Source organism: Haliaeetus albicilla, chromosome 10 (assembly GCF_947461875.1).
Source record: "Haliaeetus albicilla chromosome 10, bHalAlb1.1, whole genome shotgun sequence".
Lineage (NCBI taxonomy): Eukaryota > Metazoa > Chordata > Aves > Accipitriformes > Accipitridae > Haliaeetus > Haliaeetus albicilla.
This window is the reverse complement of record NC_091492.1, coordinates 23,095,935-23,116,660: the sequence shown is the minus strand read 5'-3', so window position 1 is coordinate 23,116,660 and position 20,726 is coordinate 23,095,935. Positions and strand designations below refer to the sequence as shown.

The following is a 20,726-nucleotide window of genomic DNA, read 5'->3' as shown; positions in this document are numbered from 1 at the left end:
TGTGATCTAGTTGGTCCTGCTTTCAGCAGGGCATTGGATGCATGACCTCCAGAGATCCCTTCCAATGAAAATTACTCTACGATTCTATAAATAAACTTATTACATTGCCTTTAAATTAAGGCATTTATATGTTCTGCACCCTCTGTTACATTACTAACACCAGTGAAATGCTTTATGCATACAGAACTAGGTCTGTTGCACAAAATATGTCTGCTTAGAGACTTCATTCTGTATTGGTACTGCTACACACCTGCATTCAACAAAGTCAACAAAAGAAAGCAAAAGAATCACAGCTCTAACTAGGCAGCTGAATTTGAAACTGCACTCTTTCTCTGCAGCACCTCCAAAGTCTGGATGCAATTTAAAATAACAAACTTCATAAATTTAAAGACATAAGAACTGGACAGCTCAAGGGGTCAGGAAGCAAGAGTGAGTGTGTGAAGAGCCTCTCCTGTAAGTCCACGATGTTAACCTGATCATCAAGGCAGTGATGGAAGGAGATTAAATGAAGGCTCAGCGCTGGGGGACAGTGTAATCAACACCTTCACCTGCCATCTAATCAAAGGACTTTCAACTTTCCATGGCTAACACACACTTATACGCATCCCCATGCATACAACATGCTTGTGGACCTTCTAGCCCAACTCTACCCTCCACCCAGCAACAATCATCGTCTGCCACACAGCTGGCCATTTTCTTCACAATACGTTTCAGAATTCAATTTGCACAAGACAATATACATTTGGGTGATCAGCCACAACACTCAATTTCCTATATGGCAGGATACTCCTCCAGCATCTGTTTAGGTAATCATAATTCAGAGAATGCGTAAACAGTGCTGATGGACCGCAATAAGCAACAACACACTCAGCAAGATGGGCATCTTAAAAAGTAGACTAGGAAGTGTCAGCCCATGAAATACTTGAATACTTTTACAATTTGCTGCTGAGGAGAAGCACTATTAAACCCACATAGCTCTACGTGCTCCTGGAAACAGTTATCATCCAATCAAGCCACTTGGGTAAAACTGTTCTTACAGAGAAACCAGGCTGAGCCAAGTTTGATATTTTCCATTCATTTTAAATCTGGTTCATCTTTAAAGCCTGTTTTAAACCTCTCAATGCTCCTGCTCTCTGCAAACTTGGTTTGAGGACAAACCTGTTAAACCTGGGGAAAGCTGGGATGGACATCTGTGGATCCCTATGACAAGCAGATTTCTTCATGATCTCTAATGTTCCTGTTAATCTCTAAACTGGTTGAGAATGGGTATTTTAATTTACAGGTTAACTTGGTCTTTCCAAGTGCCTGCACTAGAACTCAGACTACGGAAGTTTTGTATGCCAAGACTTCAGAGGGTTGCATGCTCTTTTTATAGCCTTCCTGCTCCATTTACCTTGGTCTGCTGTCAAAGTCTGAGATCTGAAACACTCCTACATTAGTCCCTGAGCAAACTCATCCACTTAATCCCAGAGACCTGTAGCAGTCACATTCCCTCATCATGTCCTGTGTCCAAGACTCTCTGCGTAATGACTGGAGCCCCAACATCTCTCACATTTCTCCCTCTTTCTCTCCTAATTCACTCTCACCACACTTCTGGTCTCATCTCATCATGTTTTTTATCGCCAGGACTCTGCTCAGAACTTGTCAAAAGCATTTCATCAGCAGCCAGAAGACATTCAAGACATTTTCCAGAACAGAGAATTAAGGCTACATACGATGTCAAACAGTTTTCATGTGACGTCTCAAGACTTAGCTCCAACCAGAACATCCAGAATTTGTGATGGCCAAGAAAACAGTTCTTACACAGTGCTCCTGATGGATCTGATGAAATGGAAAAGTATGGAGACAATAGAAGATCACAGTTAAGCAACAGGAGAAACTGCAGGGAAAACAAAGGGGGGTGTCTAATTAATGGATGAAAAGGAGAGGATGAAATGGTGAAGAGAGATTATCATCTTTAGGGAAAGACAAAGCTACAGTAATTCCATTAAAAGCAAGACAAATTCAAATGCCCAGACACAGGGCCCTGCAACCCTGCTGTTAAGCTAGCTGGCATCGCAGAGCGGCTGATTAGTCTCATAATTATTTTTTTTATATGTGCAGCAGGATTACATAATGACCTGATTTCCTAAGAGGAGAGATATACAGCTTCAGCGGCTTTGTGTCAGGGAACATCAAGAAAAAGCACATTCATCCTCTTCCTGGTAAATCTCGGGTTTACACAACACAGAAATGAGATTCTCAGGTTAGCATTAAGAATCACGAAATGTTCAAGATCTTCACGGAGATGCCTCCACTAAGGCAGAAAGTGTTCTGACTTTCAAATAAATCATTGCTCCTGCCTCCACCTGTTCTTGGTTCCTCTGCTGAGACCTGCCTCACTCCGTCTCTCACATCTACCTGTTCAGTGCTCATGAGAAGCTGTGTAACAGCCAGATGACTGGGATTTGTGGTCTTATGGGGCTCAGACACGCTCTCCTCAACATTCAACAGGAAGCAATTCTCATGAATGCTGTGTTTCTTTATCAACAGCACAAATAGACACTACAGGCCCTTAACAAGAGACTTCCTGGCTGAGGTTTTAATTCTGCTTTTGTAAAAAGACAGTAAAATGTTCCAGCAGATTTGGGGGGGGGTCAGCCCAGCAATGACTGATGGTCTGTGACTCCATAGTACTTCCATCACTGTCTCTTCTAACCACATCATCTCTCCTCTCTGAGTACAACCATTATGCCACTACAGCTAAAAGAGTAGCTGGTACACAAATGAGCCAATTGTGAATGCTCAGGAGAGTCTCCTACCTATAATTTTCTCATACATCTCATGTCTTGTATCATACATCTGAAGAGCCCAAGAGGAGGATATCCAGGAGAAAGCTATGCTTATAATCTACTTTGTTCTCTAAGCACAGTATAATTTAATTCCCTTCCTTTCCTGTTTCTTCCCACTGGCATTGTTCACTGCTAGGGTAGGCTGCTCCCCAAGGGATCATTCAGTGTCAGATTAGAAAACACAAGCTTTCCAACCAAAAAAAACATCTTTGAAGGAAAAGGAGCACTAAAAATCAAGAAAGGAAGACCAGGCGACTTATTGCTGTAAAGACCTCCAAATGTCCCAAACAAAACAAATCTCTGAGCAGGACATGAGGCAAAGAATCAAAGGATGGTAATGATGAATGCAATACAGAAGTTACTGAACTGTGCTCTTTGTTTGGCTTCATCTGTCCAGACACTCAGGCACAACACAGCCCTGGGAACAGAACAGAGGACAGAGCAAGGGACAACTTTTCAACTGACACCCCTTCTACTCTGCAGACTCTTGGTCACTAAAAAGAAATTGAATTTCAAATGAACAAATTTGTATTCATTAAATAGAAGACGTGGCCTCTTCCTGACCGTTACACTTTTGTTGTGACAAAAAGCAACAGCACCGTCAGGCTAAAAAACAGTGAAGCTGGAAAACCACCCACTCAAACAAAGGAAAACAGCCAGAGGAGCACAGCACAAACCACTATACTACTTCTGTGTAAATACACACTCAAAATCAAGGACAGCAACTAAAAAGAGAGATTTTGTGAAATATTTTAAACTATTTCAGCACCTTAGTTGCTACTGTATGGTGAACTTGTCTCATTCCTAAGCAACAGCTCTTGCTCTACACCATCAGCTGTTGGTTTCACACCTCTGCTTGTCTTCCCAGTACCAGACTAACAAGGGCAATGTCCACAAATCTGAGTTAAATTTCATAGAACCCAGCTATTAGAAATCTGGGCAATTAACTAATACTTATGGACTACAAATGACTGCTAGTGTCTCCACTAGTGACTGATCTCACTAGGTGGTAAGCCGCAAGACTTCACTAGGAGTCCCCCAGTATCACACATGGTCTGGCTGATAAATAGTTATAATTTCAAAAATGAAGCCATATAAGACATTCAACTCTGAGCACCTCTCCACTGGGCTTCTGAGCGAGGCTCCATTTATAAAACTAGAATGTTAAAAACAAGTCTCAAAGGATGCTCAAAGAATTTTTTTTTTCCATTCAGGGCTGAAGACCTCTTGACGTGTTGCAAAGCATCAGGACTAGTTGCTGAATGCACAGTCACAGACTCAATCTAGAAAGTTTCTCAGAAGGCATGTGCCTCATTTCTAAGCAACCATCCCTTCACAAATCAACAAACAGTGGGTATGAAATTAGAGGAAAACTGAAATTTCCAAAAGAAGTTGTCGCATGAGCACCAGGCCTTTCTGCATCTGCCTCAGAGGAAGGAGCTTTCTTGAGATTGAGGGGGAAAGCCCGCATCTCAGATCCATATCTCTGCTATAGCTGTAGCAGAGCTTGCTACTTTCACAGAATCAAACTGGCTGAGGTTGGAGGCACCTCTGGAGGTCATCTAGTCCAACCCCTCTACTCAAGCACGGCCACCCAGAGCTGGTTGCCCAGAACTATGTCCAGGTGACTTCTGAATACCTCCATGGATGGAGACTCCACAACCTCTCTGGGCAACCTGTGCCAGTGCTCAGGCACCCTCACAGTGAAAAAGCGTTTCCTGATGTTCAGAGGGAACCTCTTGTGTTCCAGTTTGTGCCCATTGCCTCTGGTCCTGGCACTGGGCACCACTGAGAAGAGTCTAGCTCCATCCTCTTTGCAGCCTCCCTTCAGGTATTTATATACATGGATGAGATCCCCCCTGAGCCTTCTCTTCTCAAGGCTGAATAGTACCAGCTCTCTCAGCCTTCCCTCCTAGCAGAGATGCTCCAGTGCCTTAACCATCCTAACGACCCTTCTCTGGACTCTCTCCAGTATGTCCATCTCTTTCTTGTACGGGGGAGCCCAGTACTTTTCCCAAGAGCTCATCAGAAATTATGCACTCTCCAGACATACATTGCACTCCAATCCCACTCCTTCCTTCAGCCCAGCCAGTAACTCAAAACAACTTTTGTTCAGATAAATGTTTTGAGCGGGGTATTTTTCTACCAGCTTCTTCATCTTGAATTCAACAAAGACAAATTGACACAGCAATGTCAGGAGAAGCAAAGGAAAGGAGTGCCTGTCCCTACGAAACCAAATGAATTCCAGCGCAAAAAGTGAGACGAACTTATCAAAATTTACTGCAAGTCTTATGTGACAAAAAAACCCCCAAACTATAAGAATTTATCTGGGGTGAATATGTCATCCAAGGGAAAGACATTTTAGGTGACAATGGCCACAACTTTCTATTTTAGACAAATCAGATACGATGAATGCCAGGAAAACATCTGTGAGAGATTCATTTGGGCAAAATTTTGAAGCCTTTAACTTTAGAGGAACTACTGAAATAACTGTGGAATGAACCAAATTACAGGTCAGTGCTTAAGTAAGACTTCTTATGCTGAATTAACGTCTAGCTTTGGGAATGCTTGGACCAACGTGTTAAGGCTTACAGATAGACAAGACCCTTTAAGAAGTGAAAAGGCACTGATATAGTGGCTTTGTAGTCAGTTGAATAATACACTAGCTAAACTTCGCACTTCTTTATTTCCCTGTTGCCCAGCCATTAGCCATCTTATCCTCCCACAGGCTGTGCAGTAGCAGAAGAAAGGAGCAAAAGCTGGGGCTGCAATCCTAACCTACTTAAAACAAATGGAGCAGCATAGAAACCATTTTATGTGCCGGAAGTATTTATGTCTTGGAGCCAGTTTACATCTCCTGACTGCTGCTTAGTGCCCTTTTTCTCTCCCATTTCTTAAATCTTACCCACAAATGTGGGACACGAGTTACAACATATGCAAACTATTAAACTGCAGCAGTGACAGCAGGGCAGGAGCATCCCTCTCCTGAGAACACCTTGCTTCACTTACCTAAACTGTGGCCATTTTTTGTGTAAAAGCACGTATTGTTGATAAGGTTAACACAGCAGCCAATCACATCTCCAGTGGTGAATGTAGGGCCATAGGGCTGTCCTGTCCCTGAAGAACAGAAGGAGTGCCCGTCATCACCGTGGTACCCATAAGAATGTTTATCCCATCCTGCAAAAGACAAAACAGAAGAACAGGTCAGCAATGAAGCCAGTTTAGCAGAACGACATGGCAACTACAGCTCTCAGGACACAATTTTCTGGTAGGAAATTCAAAATTTTGATTCCCACTCCTGATTCATCCCAATATTAATTCTCACACACCAGTATCTGAAAAGAAATTAATGGTTATCAATCATAACACATCATTTGGGTTTCAACCTCATTTGTCCCTTATGAGAAATGAAAAGAACAGATTGCCAAAAGTCATTCTGACAAATATTTTTTTTGTTTTTAAAAAAACCCATTAAAACCCTGTTTCTGTTTTATCTTGCCTGCGGTGAAACAAGCTCCTCTTTGTAAAACATTTGTGTTTCGCACTAACACAATCTTCCAGCAAAACCATTTCATAAAATAATTCTCGTCCAATTGCAGCTTTGTCCATAAATGCTGCTCACAGGCATAACTGAATGGCCTGAGGCAATTTTTGCACTCTCACATTTACACTTCCCTTCTAACAGTTTATAAGGATTTCTGTGCTCCCCTTGGGCAACAACATTTCCCATTCTGTGGACAGTTTAACACACAACCCTTAAACGTCAATGGGCAATTTTCAAAGTGGTCAATTCTAACATTTGTATCTTATTTCTTCTGTCAGTAACACTGTGCCTAGGGTTAAAGCTGGGCTCAGGGACTGCACCCTGCCCACTTGCTCTTTTCTACATCTCACAGTAATTCCATCATTCCGAGTTCCTAATTTTTTTCTGTTCTATCCCAATTCTGTTCTAAGTTCTTTTGTAGATTTCTTACATGTAGGAATGCCAGATATAACTGCAAACTACCGCAAAGAAGAGAGATTAATGCATCCTTTAAAAGCTAAAATGTTCTTCAGGCAACACACTGGTCTTCTCTTTTCAGGACTCTCATCTCCCTCTTGCAGAGGACAGGACAGCGCTCCCATGGTTGTGGCCACACAGTGATTCAGCGAATGCCACCTGAATCTGCTAACCCATGCTGGCCAACTTCATTTGCCACTACTGCTCAAGATGGCTTATCCTTTCTTCTCTTAGGAGACCAGCTACAGCAGGTAGGGAGTCATGAGGAACAGTCCTCTTACTGAAGAGTTTAAAGAAAGCATGGCACGCTCTGTCTTATTATAAGACTTCCAGAAGAACCAGGATTTTCTCCAGCTCTTTAGAGCATTCCTGTGAATTACACAATCAAAACTACATCTCACAGAGAGATGTACTTCTATCAAAAAGCCTGAGATAGACACAACATTAATAACAACCCCCTGTGTTTTAAGCAGATATGGTTGGATCCTTAGACAGACCATGCCCACTGAAGCAGAAGCAAAAGAAGGTGCTTTGAGCGTCTACTGACCTTATACAACCTAAGGGTAGTGCAGAATCTGTTAAATGTGGAGGCATGATTTTGGCAAAAGGACTGCAGAAGAAATGCAAAGACCTTGAGAGGAGAAGGGTTGAAAAGTAGAAAGCACACATCCTGCAATAAGGCAAAAAATGACTGCAAACCACAGAGAGGAGTCCCATGAAGGCGGGCTGGAGCACTTCTGCAAGCCATGATTCTACAAAAACAACAACAACATGAGGGCACTAGAAATTTAATCCTGTAAAATGGTGCCCAGCTACATGTACTCAGGTATCTTATCATCAATGGACCCACATGCTCAGGGTTTCTCAGAAAAGCATGAAACATTCGCTGCATGCCCAAGGCCCTCTGTTTATTGCACCACACCACATGAATGCCAAGGGGAAAGTCAGGGAATGGAGCAAGACTGAAACACGCCACGGTCCAAGATTTTGGACCTCAGGGCAAAGTTTCGGAGTGAAAGGTGTGAAGGACTTCTAGCAAATCCTAGTCTAGAAATGGTGAATAATTTCCTCTGTTAAGTCCCACACATCCACAGGAACAGACTGAGATGTCCCAAGAGTCAGCTCCATCTTCCCTCGGACCAGCTCCAAACAAGCTGTTGACAGTAGCACCAGTCCTGTTTAATATCTCCATGAAAGACAGAGACAACAGCACAGACAGCACCCTCAGCAAGCTCAAAAATGATGCCAAATCGGGTTGCCAAAAACAAAGGAGGGAGTGATAGGGGCTCTAGAGTCTGTTGTCAAACTTCCATTGCTAAGACTCCATCCAGTAAAAATATCATTGAAATACTGAGTTTTTAACACTGTGGCTCCTTTCCACTATCCCTTTTATTTTCTCTGCTGCTGGCCTGTGAAAGGCTGCTGTTGCTGACCTATTATTTTAGTCTCCCCCAAACCAGACCTGTTACATGTGTGTCGGTTCAGAACTTCTCTAATGAAGCTGTTGGTAACTTCAGATGCTAACTCTCATCAATTTATCTCTTAAGCTACTTAATAATACAATCCAAATACAAACTTCTAGCTCTTCTGCATACAAAAATTCCTGGCATTACAAAGCACTTAGTAAGAATTTGTTATCAGTTATGTCTAAGTATTCAGATGCTTACACATCATGCACCAGGTAAGGCTACTACGAGAAATGCAACAGCATGCCCAACCATGAGGACAACTTCACAAAATACTTGTGCCGATGCAGACACTACAGGTTCTGTAGTATAAGAAAAAAAAAAAATGTTTCATTACCTACAGATCACGACTGATCATACTGGAAAAAACTTCCTCCTGCTCCTGTAAGACATTTTGCTTCACAGTATCAGTACTTCCTGTACCACCAAAGGTGGTTATGAACGCATTGATGAGATGAACTCCAATAAGAAGTGACTGAATAAAGGCTTTGAGGGCAGTGTCAAATTTCATATGTATTGCAACAGTGCCTGCAAAAAAGCTTGATCTGAATCTTATTCTCCACAGACAACCACTATTATCACCAGTTAAGGAAATCTCGCTCACCCAGCACTTTGCTAATGATATACAGAGTTAACATTTTCAACTCAAATGTTGTGCAGTGCTGAATCTGGTCCCGAGACAACACTAAGTGTTTTAAATCTAGACTGTCAGCCTTATCAAATCACCAGGGTCATCTTAAAAAAACAAGCCAGATTTGTATTGAGAGAACTTACTGTACTCACCATAAACATAAGCTGAGTGGCGTTAATTATATGCCTAATCTTTAGTTATTTATTAATCAAATAATGTATCAGTATTTCTAAAATTCTGCCCTGAATAAACATGAGGGCAATGGCATACAGGTCATTCCAGCACTGGCCAAATTCAGCCAGTCTTCTGAAATTTCCTAATAATCTGAATTTAAAATAACAGCCAGCATTTCTAATACTTCTAGGTCAAAGTTATCTGGGCCTACTGATTTAAATAGTGTATCCCTATTGAAAGTGCTTGGCATTATCTTGGATTACCAGCAGAGTGGGGAGTAACTCATCACATGTATTTTCCAAATACATTCTCCAACTTCCCTCCAAATACAAAAACACTTGCTGGAAATTTGGGACTTTTCTGCATCATTAACGATTTACTATCGCCACCTAGTAATAGGTCTATGATATTACAACCTTTTCTTTGACTCCCACAACACTATTCACACCTCCAGTTACTCAATAGCTTCTTTCTTCCTTTACAAAATCTAGCACTGCTATAATAAGGGCTAAATCAGACTTCCTATATGCCTTCCCCATGCTTACACCTGCAAATTCGCTGGACATTTTAACCTTTGGACCACTTGTACTCAAGTACTTCCAGAAGTGACCCAGAAGGCAGTGATGAGATTTTATCTGCATATTCTTAAAAAGGCTGGCCATACAGGATACTGGGGTCAACCCACATAAGGATCCTCTTTTAGAAGTGAGACAGCATAAGCATAGGACATGCATGTATCATGCTCTTACTGAACAGCATTACCACTTTCCAATCACCCACAGCATAGAGACATACTGAGCCAGATGGAGATTCCGTTCACTTAGTACTCCTCAAAGGATTTTCTTTCCATTAAACTGTCCAATCCTCCTTTAAGCACATGTACACATTCATACTATCCACTCTATCCTGCAACAAGGAGTTTCACAGTATAACTGCAAGCTGCATGAAAATATGTCTCCTAAACATAATCATCCCTTTTTCAGACTGATGACTCCTGGCTTATTTAGCTATTCCCTGCATTTCTGACCATGATCATCCCAACCTTTTCTGGATTTATAGTGTTGCTTTTGAGAATGGAGATGAAGGTGCAGCATGGAGAAGGGAAGCAGGCTGTAGTTGTTCTCTGTACTGTTCTCTAGCCCTCTGCCAGTTAATCCTAGCATTTTCCCCTTTATTATCCTTTTTACCACTGAACTGATGTTTCCATGAAGCTATTGTAATCACTCCAAAACACATCAACCCTCTTGTGACAATGCTCTCTCTGCGCAGATCCTCATCTGCCATCTCACCGCCAGTGCTTTCAGCCTCAGCTCGCTCCCACAGCTCCTCTCCAGCACCTTTCACCTTACCACCCTCAGTGGCTTGCAATCCTCAACAGCTAGAGCAGTCCATCCTGGGCTGGTGAGGCGGAGGCAGCTGCTTCTAAGAAAACCCTGGGAGCACCCATGCATGAACAGTTTCTGACCAGTAACTCATTCCAACAAGGCTATGGGGTTTAAATAACATCCCATTCCTGGTGATAGCTGATGTCTAGAGCAATGGACACTTCACACCTAAGTGCAGTTGACCAAGTCTAAAAATTCTCAAATACAAATGCAGATTCCTTACAAAACTTCAGAAATCTGGACAAGAAGATTGGAGAATGTGCTTTTCTTTTCCTCAGAAAAAGTAGATCGTGGACCTCTGAAGGACCATACTCTTACTGACTGAAATCTAGTCAGCTAGAGTGGCTAGAGGGTCCAGTTAGCACAGTTCCCTCATTTCTTCCTTTTCCTTCCCCATCCTCTCTTCAAAAGCACAAAGTCATTTTAAAGAGGGGAGACAGGCAGAGAACAGAAAGGATTTGGCCACTTGTCCCAAGGCAGTGGTCAAAGCAGAACCTAAAAACCCTGCCTAAGGCTCCTGTTTTCACTACAGCTCATTTTGAAGACAAGTGCACTTTGAACATGCAAATATACAGGCAGAACCACTCTGCAGGTAGGACCTCAGCAGCTAGTCAACAAAAAGAGGTTAAAATGACATACTTTTAAATTGAACACTTCAACCACCAAACCCAAAATATATGTATAGTATTTATTAACAGCCAGACAGATGCAGAATAGCTCAGACTGTGCAATCAATAAGAGAATGGGAAGAAAGAAAACCAGAAACCATGACTAGGGCTTGGGAGGACATTTTTTATATGTTCAACACCAAACTGAAGTTCTGTTTGGCCCGCTAACAAGAAAAAGCAGATACATTGATCTTCTCGGCAGACTGTCCTGATCCCAACACACAGTGAAAAAAAATGAACAGCAAGTTCCATTGCCAATGCTTGATAAACAGGCCTAATTATGCAATGTCAGACCACGTGGCAGAAAAGACTTGAGTTACTTCAGGACACAGTTACAGGATCAAATCATAAATGTTCGCTCTGAAGAGAGCATTGGAGACAGACAAAGTGTGCTACTAGTACCCCTAATTATCCCACATCCATGCCTGTTCAATCCCACCTTGCCCATTCAGTGTCAGCCCTGCTTTACTCTTGACTTATAGGCAGATCCTGTGATGGGCCTATATTCTGTTTCTGAGATCAGGCTCTGCCTCACAAACCAGCAACTGGGAAGTGGTACTATGGGGCTGGGACATCATTTACCTCTTTGCACTGTGGAAATAACACATCATTTTAGCTTTCCATTTAAAGAGTATCAGCAACGTGCACAGAACCTCCTCTGGTAGGCACTGGGTAAAACTGGCATCACACATGTGGGAACACTAGGACCTGGACACACTGCTCAACTTTGAAAGCATGTAACATCAGGCCATATACAACAGAGGCAATGCAGTGCAGGATGCCCTGATGGAAATTACCAAGAGCAAGAGGTCTTTGCTGGCCTGCTGCTCCTTCCGCAGAGTACGGAGAACGCAAACTGATGACATCCCCCTATGCATCAAGGTTCAAACATGCCAGACCTGCCAGTGGACACAGGATTACGGGGAAGGCTACATTCACAGGGATCTGTACTAAGTTCTCCTCTGATAGCATGCCAGAGGACAGACATGCAAGGCCCAGTGATCATGGAAAAGATGGTTGATTCAGTAAGTTACAGCCTGTCACCTCAGACTCTTCCTACTCTGCCACTTGCTAGGCTTAAAATGATGGCAGATAGATGGGCTTTATGATTGACACATGGACCATTCCCTGCCCATGCACATTCGAGGGGAGAAATATGTTCCACTGCAGCTCAGCCCATACATTCAAGGTAATCGGTACCTGGTGAAAAAGCTGCTGCAAAGGGCAGGGCCTTGCTCACAACAAATTCAGTGATAAACTGACCTCCAACCAGGTATTGGTGAAGTATGCATTTGGCCATATGAAAAAGAGATGGAATTTCCTCAGAAAGAATCTGAAGATTTGTAAATAGGGTTTGTGGCTGTTGTATCCTGTGTAATGTGAGAGCTTGGAGGCTTATACTTCAGGACAGACCCCAGTGACTGCTCGACAGTCTTTGCAGTGTCTGCATCTTCCCAAATTTTATCTGTACCTACTTTCTCTCTTTTGTACTTTGAAACACTTCTCATTTTTCTCCCCTCCCTGTTCTTGTCCAGTATTTTGCCTGTGGCATTCCTCTTCCCACTCCTCTGGCCAGCAATCCTAGCTTCCCACAGCTGCCCATGCCAGGGTAAGTAGTGTGCCAACTCTAGCTGCAGACAGACAAGAACTTGTGTCAACACATTGAAATAAACCAAACAAAATAATTTTAGTAAGATTTATTGAATCCAAAGTCCAGCAGAAACAGATGTACAAACTTTGCTTGTACAGTGCTTGGGGGCTGGGATGTTGAGGGTGGAGCCAGCTACAGAGCCCAGAGTTGATGCTGGACCAGACCACGTTCTAGCTGGAGGCAGGACCATTTCCAAAGTACTGCACCATGCAGGCTGCTGTTGCCCAACCAGCTATGGGTCTTTGGCAGCAGCAGAGCATGATGTCAGTGGAGGGGAAAGTACATTAGACAGAGGCTGAACAGACGAATATGGTGCAGGGAGAAGTAGGATGTTGCTGTTCAGAGCTGCTTCTACAATGTCCTGGGCAGAGCAGTCCCAGGCAGGGACTGGTGTCTGAGGGGACAGGACAAAAATAAATATGGGAAAGAAGCTGTTATCACAGCAGAGGCAGAACCACCTTCTTTCAACTGCTCTACCATCTTCCAGTGGTCTTGGCTCTCCCAGTGGATGTGCCTTTGGTGTACATTAGCCCAGAGCAGTGAAAGCATGCCTCTGCCCCTAGCAAAGGGAAGGCTGAGCAAGCACCTGTGCTCCGACAGCCTTAGAAGCTAAATGCCTGGTCAATAAAAGCCTGTTGCCCCAAGAAGCATCTGCCCCAAGCTGCAGTATCTCAGCTGTAGTTCAGTTTTATAGCATTTATGCAAAACCATACAAAGTTGCACAAACATCAGAGGCTTGGGTGAGAGCAAGGAGGTAACTTTGTTCTTCTTCATTCAACCATGCTCCAGAATCAAATCAACTATTACTGTTGCAACACATCCTTCTATTTCTATAACCAGCCTACAAAAATAGCCACTGCTCAGCGGCCACAGCGACTTACGCTATAGATTTCGGGTGGTGGAAATAGGGGAGGTACAGTCCACACATGGAACAACTATCTAGGTACAGTCACAACACCAGCTGCAGGACAGGAATAGGACCAGGGAACAGTGCGCTTAGCATATTACAGCATCTTCCTGGCAGAACTTCAAGGGCCTGGACATCTGCCTAGAACATGTCAAGGGGAAAAAGAAAAAAAGAAAAAAGAAAAAAAGAAAACAAGTCCCCAAAACCCACTTACCTAGGGACACCAGGAAATGAAGAAGCCCTACCTAGTAATACCCCAACTTTTTCTTTCTCATAAGAGCTTCTACTTCTTCTGCAAGGTGGCAAAATGACTTTGAATGCAGTAGAAGCCCAAACACTGCACTACAGGACCAATGCGTATACAGAAAATAAAACCATTTCACCCCATGGAGGACAAACTTCCTAAAGCAGGGCTTGGACGTTCTCAGGTCCCATAGTCTTAGTAGTATCACGCTGAGTCACGTACAAGGTAATGGTGCAGTGCACCACATCACTGCATGCATCCCAACGAGGGACTGCTTACAGCGGCCTCCCTCTCACTCCAGTTCCCAGCAGATCAAGCGGATTCATCCACGGCCGGTTTGGCCCCCTACAGAGCAACACCAGATGATGCTAATCAAAGAGTGCAGGACTCTTGGCAGGCCTGGCTGTAGGTTTGGCTCAGAGGCTATTCCATGTTTTTGAATAAAGTACTTGCAACTGTAAAAGAGACAAAGCTCAGATCAAATCTCATGGCAGAAGGACTTAAAAGTGCCAAGCATCCAAAGGAGAGGGAAAAAAGAAAAAGAAAAAAAAAAGGAATCACAGGCATCTCTCATATTAACAGAGAGCAGGAACAAAAGGACACAGTGACCCAAAGATCAAAAAGACTCCAAGAAAGACAGCTAAAAAGGCCTGCAAGAGTTTGGGAGATCCAGCAGAATGTGGGTGCTAACAAGCATTGCCTGATCCACTGCAGAGACTATAAGCAGAAAGTAACACTGTAAAATTTCCTTTTAACAATATTGATCTGGCATGGCAATTTTTAGACCAGATCAGCAACTCCTACCACTTGACAGCTACTGCATGTTAACCAGCCTTCAAAACAACATAAAACCACAGCCTGCACTTAATTATATAAAAGTGACGCTACCCATTGACTCATAAAGAGAAAAAACAAAACCAGAAGGCTCTGGATGGCTGCAACACAGGCAATACCTTGTCAACAGGAATGGTCTGTTCCACCTGCCCCAGAGATTTTTAATGAACCCATTTCACTATTACTTAGCATGCACCTCACCACAGAATACAGTAATCAAGATAAAAATTCTACTTCCTTGAATGAATAAAGATGGCAAGCTCTCCTAACTTACAAGCTTGATGGGTCATCTTCTGCCAGAGTCAGAACATGATCTGGTCTTCCCTATACCAGAGAGGTCAAGATGTGCTACAAGCCACTTATAGCCCTGTAAAGAGCACAACATGGTTAAAGCACAACTACAAAACAGGTTGGTTCTATCTACAAAGGCAAGGCTCAAAAAGCTCTCTAGCATGATCAGGCCGCCACTGTACTATTATACCTATTATATTCCCTGACACACTACACTGGAGGGGGTGGGGAGAAGAGCAGAGGTGCAAAACAACGTAGGACTGGGATGAAAAAAAAGTCCGATGAGGAGTTTTGCCATTTATCTATTAAGTGGCAGGGGCAAAGAACAAGTTGGATACAAAAGCTTATCACATAGACAGGCTTCCAATCTCAACACACTAAATAATTCACATGTTCATTTACAGGCTAACTTTTCAACTTTTGGCTGATGGACAAGAACATCTTTATAAAATATTAAGACACCTTGAGAAAAATCTTTCAAGGTAACGGGCAAGAATCATTTTACAGAGACACTGAGGCAGGGCAGTTAAATGACTCAGCCGAAAGCAATGTTAGAGCTCACTACAGAATGCAAGGGGCTAGCATCTAGCAACTATTAAAAACAATCCCTAAAATGGTATTTAATGAGGTAAGAAAATTATGAACAAAAAAATATTTATACAAGACCTTATAGAGAGAGAAGTCTTCCAGAAGAAGTGCATCTCATGATGTTAAGGGGTTGCAAAAAGGCCTTCCAGATTCTAAACTGAAGCTCCTTAAATACTTTCCACATCAATTAAGGTAAAGCAACAGGGGTTTCTGAAGAGGATCATATTTATCCATCAGTAAAAATAGCTGCTATCTATCAGTTTGAGTTGTAGGGAAATTTAGTTTTGTGTTGATGTTACCTTTTATCTGAAAGGCTCAAATAATAGGTACAGCCACTCTAAAGAATTTTTTTTTAACCTGAAAAACAAGGAGTGCTGATTACAACTCTTGTTGACAGCTAGACTGCTGTCTCTAAATTGCTAGTCAACTCTTAACTGTCACTAAGATTACCTGGATTGTCCATAATCTGTGTACAACTGGAGATGCAACCTGCGGTATTGGTGAAGGCCAAATCACAAACCCCACTATGCAATGCCATCTCCACTCTGCTTTGGAAGCTCTGTTTTCACATGGCACAAAACGAACACAACCTGTTGGATGACAGAAAGCTCCACGCAAAGGCAGGCTCCAGCATACCTGTATCATACATTTCTGGGAACATGTTGCATGAGAAAAGAGTGCAGGACGTCTACAAGGAGCCAATCTGTCTCCAGAAGAGTTATGGCACAGAAATCAGGGCATGGAAAAGCACAGGACAGCCATACGCTCTGAGTAAGAATCACTTACTCAGCCAGTGATGCCTGAGCATTTAATAGCCAAATGGAAACACTTTCTTTGATTAATCTTCCAAGGTCAGGGTTACTGCCTTGAAATACTGATTCATGGTTTTTTTCAGCTTGAATGATGTGGCTAAGCACTTTCCCAAATATTCCAGGGTGAAGCATAGTTACTGAAAGTTCAGCTTTCAATCTGCCTCCTCCATTCAAACCTCAAGTCTGTGTGCCCAAAAGCTAGTCTAACTGAAAAGACCAAAAGAAAAAGAAAAAGAAAGAACGAAAGAAAATAAAAACAATGCCTCCCTAAAAACCTGACCAAATGGCTGACAGCAGTTTTTCTGGCTGCAGACAGGGCAATCAATGCAATCAATACAAGCAAACACGTGAACTGAAGTGGGTCTGAAGGGGAAAAAGGCAGTAACTTTTACTTTATACAATCCTAATGTTCACATAAATAGCCATAAATAAAACATGAGATTAAATTTAACCTAAATTCAGAAGGTTATTCACCCCAATTCTGTGGTTCGGGAGCTGGTTTTGTTACTCTTCAGCTCTGAACACACCTGATAGAGAGTGTCAGGTCTGGCCATATTTGAAGAGTGTCAGGTCTGACCTCATTTGAGGACTTGATCATCACCACTCTGTTGTCACTCTTCAGCACGTGTCATGCACTGTACTTAAGATATCTGTCTAACTCCTCCACGCCATGCCAACTTGCCCAGTATCAGCTCTTAGCAGAAGGCTCATGTTTTAAAACATGCCACACCTAAACAAGTTGTATCCAGCTATGTGCAAGATAACCTAATTAGGGGAGGCACACCTAATGAGCAGAACACAGAAGTGCATGGGGATGGAGGCTTTGGCTGCTTTGAGGGTAAAGAAAGAAATTGCACGTGCTTCCAGGTACAAATACAACTGCCAGTTCAGCATTTCTCATTTTGCTGGTTATTGACAGCTTATAAAAGCTGTGTGAGTCCATCCACTATAAACTACAGATCCTACACACCACACTTCAGCACGACGACTCCAAAAAACAAGACCTGTTGGGAAGAAGGAGGGAATGGTACATAAACTAACATACAAATTTGTGCATTTCTTGCAATTCCTGCTGAGTGTGTTTGTAGTGAAAGTTGGTTAAGGATCTACCCAACAGGACAGCTCAAGCTTCCTAAGCTGGACTTCTCCATGCCCCTACACAACTTCCCTTCTGCAGGTGTTGTGGACATCATGCTCTTTTTCTAGTGCTGATTATGGGTAAGCAAGACATGAGCTGACCACTTTTGCCAGGGTCCATAAAAGCTTTTTCCCTACACAAGGCCAGCTCCATGCAAGACACCATGCCCAGACAAAGGAGTGGCATGGAAGATAAACGCTACTATGCTCCTCAAAACAAAAAATCTTGCAAACTACTGATTTCAAGAGAATATAAACATTTTAAAAGAATGGCTGATCTGAATTCAGGTTATTCAAATGCCCTAACAACACAATCTGATCTAAAATATCCATTCACATAACGCGTATAACAAAACCATCACAGCCATCCTTGTACACAAATCCAGTCCACAGCCTTCCCCTCCCGTACCACAATGCACCCACACACAGTACACCCAGTTAATTCTTTTAATTGTATACCAGCAAGTTTTAACTTTGGATGTCTCCAAAATTAGATCTTGCAAACCCAAACTTTGTCAGAAAGCCCACTATTGATATGTGAAAAATTGAAGAATGTGGAAGAATGAACTTCCAGTTCTTCTAGGAGCTGAAGATGGGATATGAATGAATTAATAGCAAACACATCAAATCTGTTTCAATATTCAAGCTGGAATTTCCATACAAATTCAGGTGACCTCAGCATGCAAACTAGGATCTTAAAAAACTGACTGGAAAGTGAGAAAGCTTACACAGGATGAGAAGATGACTGAGCAATTAACTGGAGCTTGGCAGACCTTGATTGGTAGCGGATAGGTCAATCACAAAACACAAGATTCACAAAGATATGTAGATTTTTATTTTTTTTTTAATAAAGATCATACAATTTTGAGAAAGAACAACCTTTTTAAAGGGTGTTACTGATCTGCAGAGAGTGGAAGCAGGAAGAGAAAACAAGATGAAGGTGAGTTAAGTAATGCCAGAGGAACTCGGAGATCATGATTCTTCAACAGAGATGCAGCAAGGCACCCATGGTGCATTTAAAATTTGGTCAGGTACCATACACACATAGAATTGAGAGTGAAGATGAAAAAAGAAGCAATATAAATAAACCAGGTATGCCCAGAATAAACAGAAAATGAGCATTTCTCAGATTAGTTTCCTATGATGAAATTTTACATACACTGAACACAGGAAATTGGTTCCATATGGGATAAATTCTTACCATAAAAATACGTGAAAGCTTAAGTTCAAAGGAAATCCTTTTGTTTTATTATAAGAAGCCCAAATTTCTTATCCATTTCTTTAGTAAGGCCTTCATTTGGACTTTAATTAAAAAAAAAAAAAAAAAATTGAAAGCTACTTTGAAAATAGCACATGGTGCAGCACAGCAAGAGCAGATTCAAGAATGAAACAACCAGTTTCAACCAGTCTCAGGGCAATTTCTCCAGTATGAGATTTTTAAATTTTTTTTTTTAAATGGGGATGGGTACCTTGTATTACTTAGCCTTATCCTGTGGAGTGAATAGTTATTAGTGGCCAGAGTGCACTAACTGTGATCCTGGAGCACATCTTTCAGTTTAGTTTAGAAGAAACAAGGGTAGCACAACTGAAGATGTAAATAAAAGTACACCGAGTGGTGACAACCAGGAGATTCACTTTAAAAAAACACACCCCACTTCCAAAAATAAGACACTCGTACACAAATCCAAAAGGCTGTGACTTACAAAGGCCAGAAATCTTAAACCTACCGTATCTTTTTCTTGGCAGTGTATGTTTATTACCCACCACTGTTCTAAGCTCCACAATAATCTTCACCCATCCAGAGGAGCTCTCAAGTGGTGAGGAATTCCTCTAAAAATCCATTCTGCACAAATGGATCACTAACTCCAGAGCTGAACCAACACACTGACCCACTCTGCTCTCATTTCTTCCATTATGCAGCACTAAAACCTGCAATTTCTAAACATACCGATAACCTCTTAGGGTGTTGAAGACAGATACAAATTACATTTTCAGGTCAAAACCTAGTTAAGTTGGCAACAACAAGGCTACCCAAGTGAAGGTTTTGAAGCAGTTCTCAGGCTGTTTTATCCCCTCAGCTCCTACTGAACCTCAGAGTTTTGGCATTGCTAACTGCTCCCAAGTAACCTGCATTTAAGCAACAGGACACTTTCCTAGATGCTCCAGCGTGTCTTACTCAACATACATCTAGGGTTTGCTCAGCCTGGGGAGGCAGAGACAGCAGTGGTAGGATCGCAGCTCTCCTCCTACAGCCACCGCAGGTCAGAGGCTCTCTCTGCTTCAATCTTTCACGTCCCTTTGTATTTTGGAGTGATTAACAGCATCCCCCTCGATTTACTGTGAATGACCTTCTGGTGGCCTCTACTTCAGACTACCACTGGACTCCTCTACAATACATTTTCTTTGCAAGAAGTCACTGTCCTTTGATTTCAGGTAACTTCCACCACTACCACCAAGAGGGTTTCTGTAGATGCTCTCATCCCATCGTACTCTAGGGCATTAATAACCACGGCACACACATCACAGCCTCTTTAAGGTATCACCAGCAACAAACCAGACACAGCTAGAACGCATTTGGCCCAGAAATTTCCCAAGATAAGATTCTCCTCCATCACCCACGTTTGAGTTTTCCCTCATGACACCATTCCATAGCCTGGGCATTGCTACTACTAGCAGACAGCACTTCTAATAATAGCTAATAGCCCTTCTGAGCTCAGTAGCTTCACAAACCTTCAGTCCCTTGATCATTTGGACTATAAGGTATCAGATGGGTAACAGCAAAACAAGCATATGCTTTCATTGACATTTGTTTTCAATGCTTCACGATGTGACTGAATGAAACAAAGCTCAGTGCAAAAAAAAAAAAATCCAATGGAGTTCAAATATCATCTGACTAATCACCAAAAGAAAAGGTATCCAGCCATCACCTTCAAACAACTTGAAAAAAGGCAGAGACAGATAAAAAATTAGAGAGATACAGCCAGCCAAGCTAGCTTCAGCCCAGTATGCCCTAGCAAGATGCTCCTTCATAAAAAAGTCTCCATGATCAGTTGGATAACTGTTAATTGGAAGGAACGCTCAGTCTTTAATTAAGGTTTTCAGCACAT

General features: G+C 42.3%; 1 protein-coding gene across 6 annotated transcripts in view; it reads right to left on the bottom strand.

Annotated features, from left to right (window-relative positions):
- The window catches only part of RANBP10 (RAN binding protein 10), an 87,377-nt gene that overhangs the window by 35,601 nt on the left and 31,050 nt on the right, over positions 1 to 20,726 (bottom strand). For 5 of the 6 annotated variants that reach the window (XR_011326559.1, XM_069793934.1, XM_069793933.1 and 2 more), the window contains exon 4: positions 5,841 to 6,008. Coding sequence is in view for 4 of the 6 variants with exons in the window: in XM_069793934.1 (XP_069650035.1) it covers positions 5,841 to 6,008 (168 nt within the window). In the remaining 2 variants the exon portion in view is untranslated. Of the gene's footprint in view, positions 1 to 1,715; positions 1,734 to 5,840; positions 6,009 to 20,726 lie in introns of those variants that run through there. The other variant, XM_069793937.1, reaches the window with a different exon arrangement.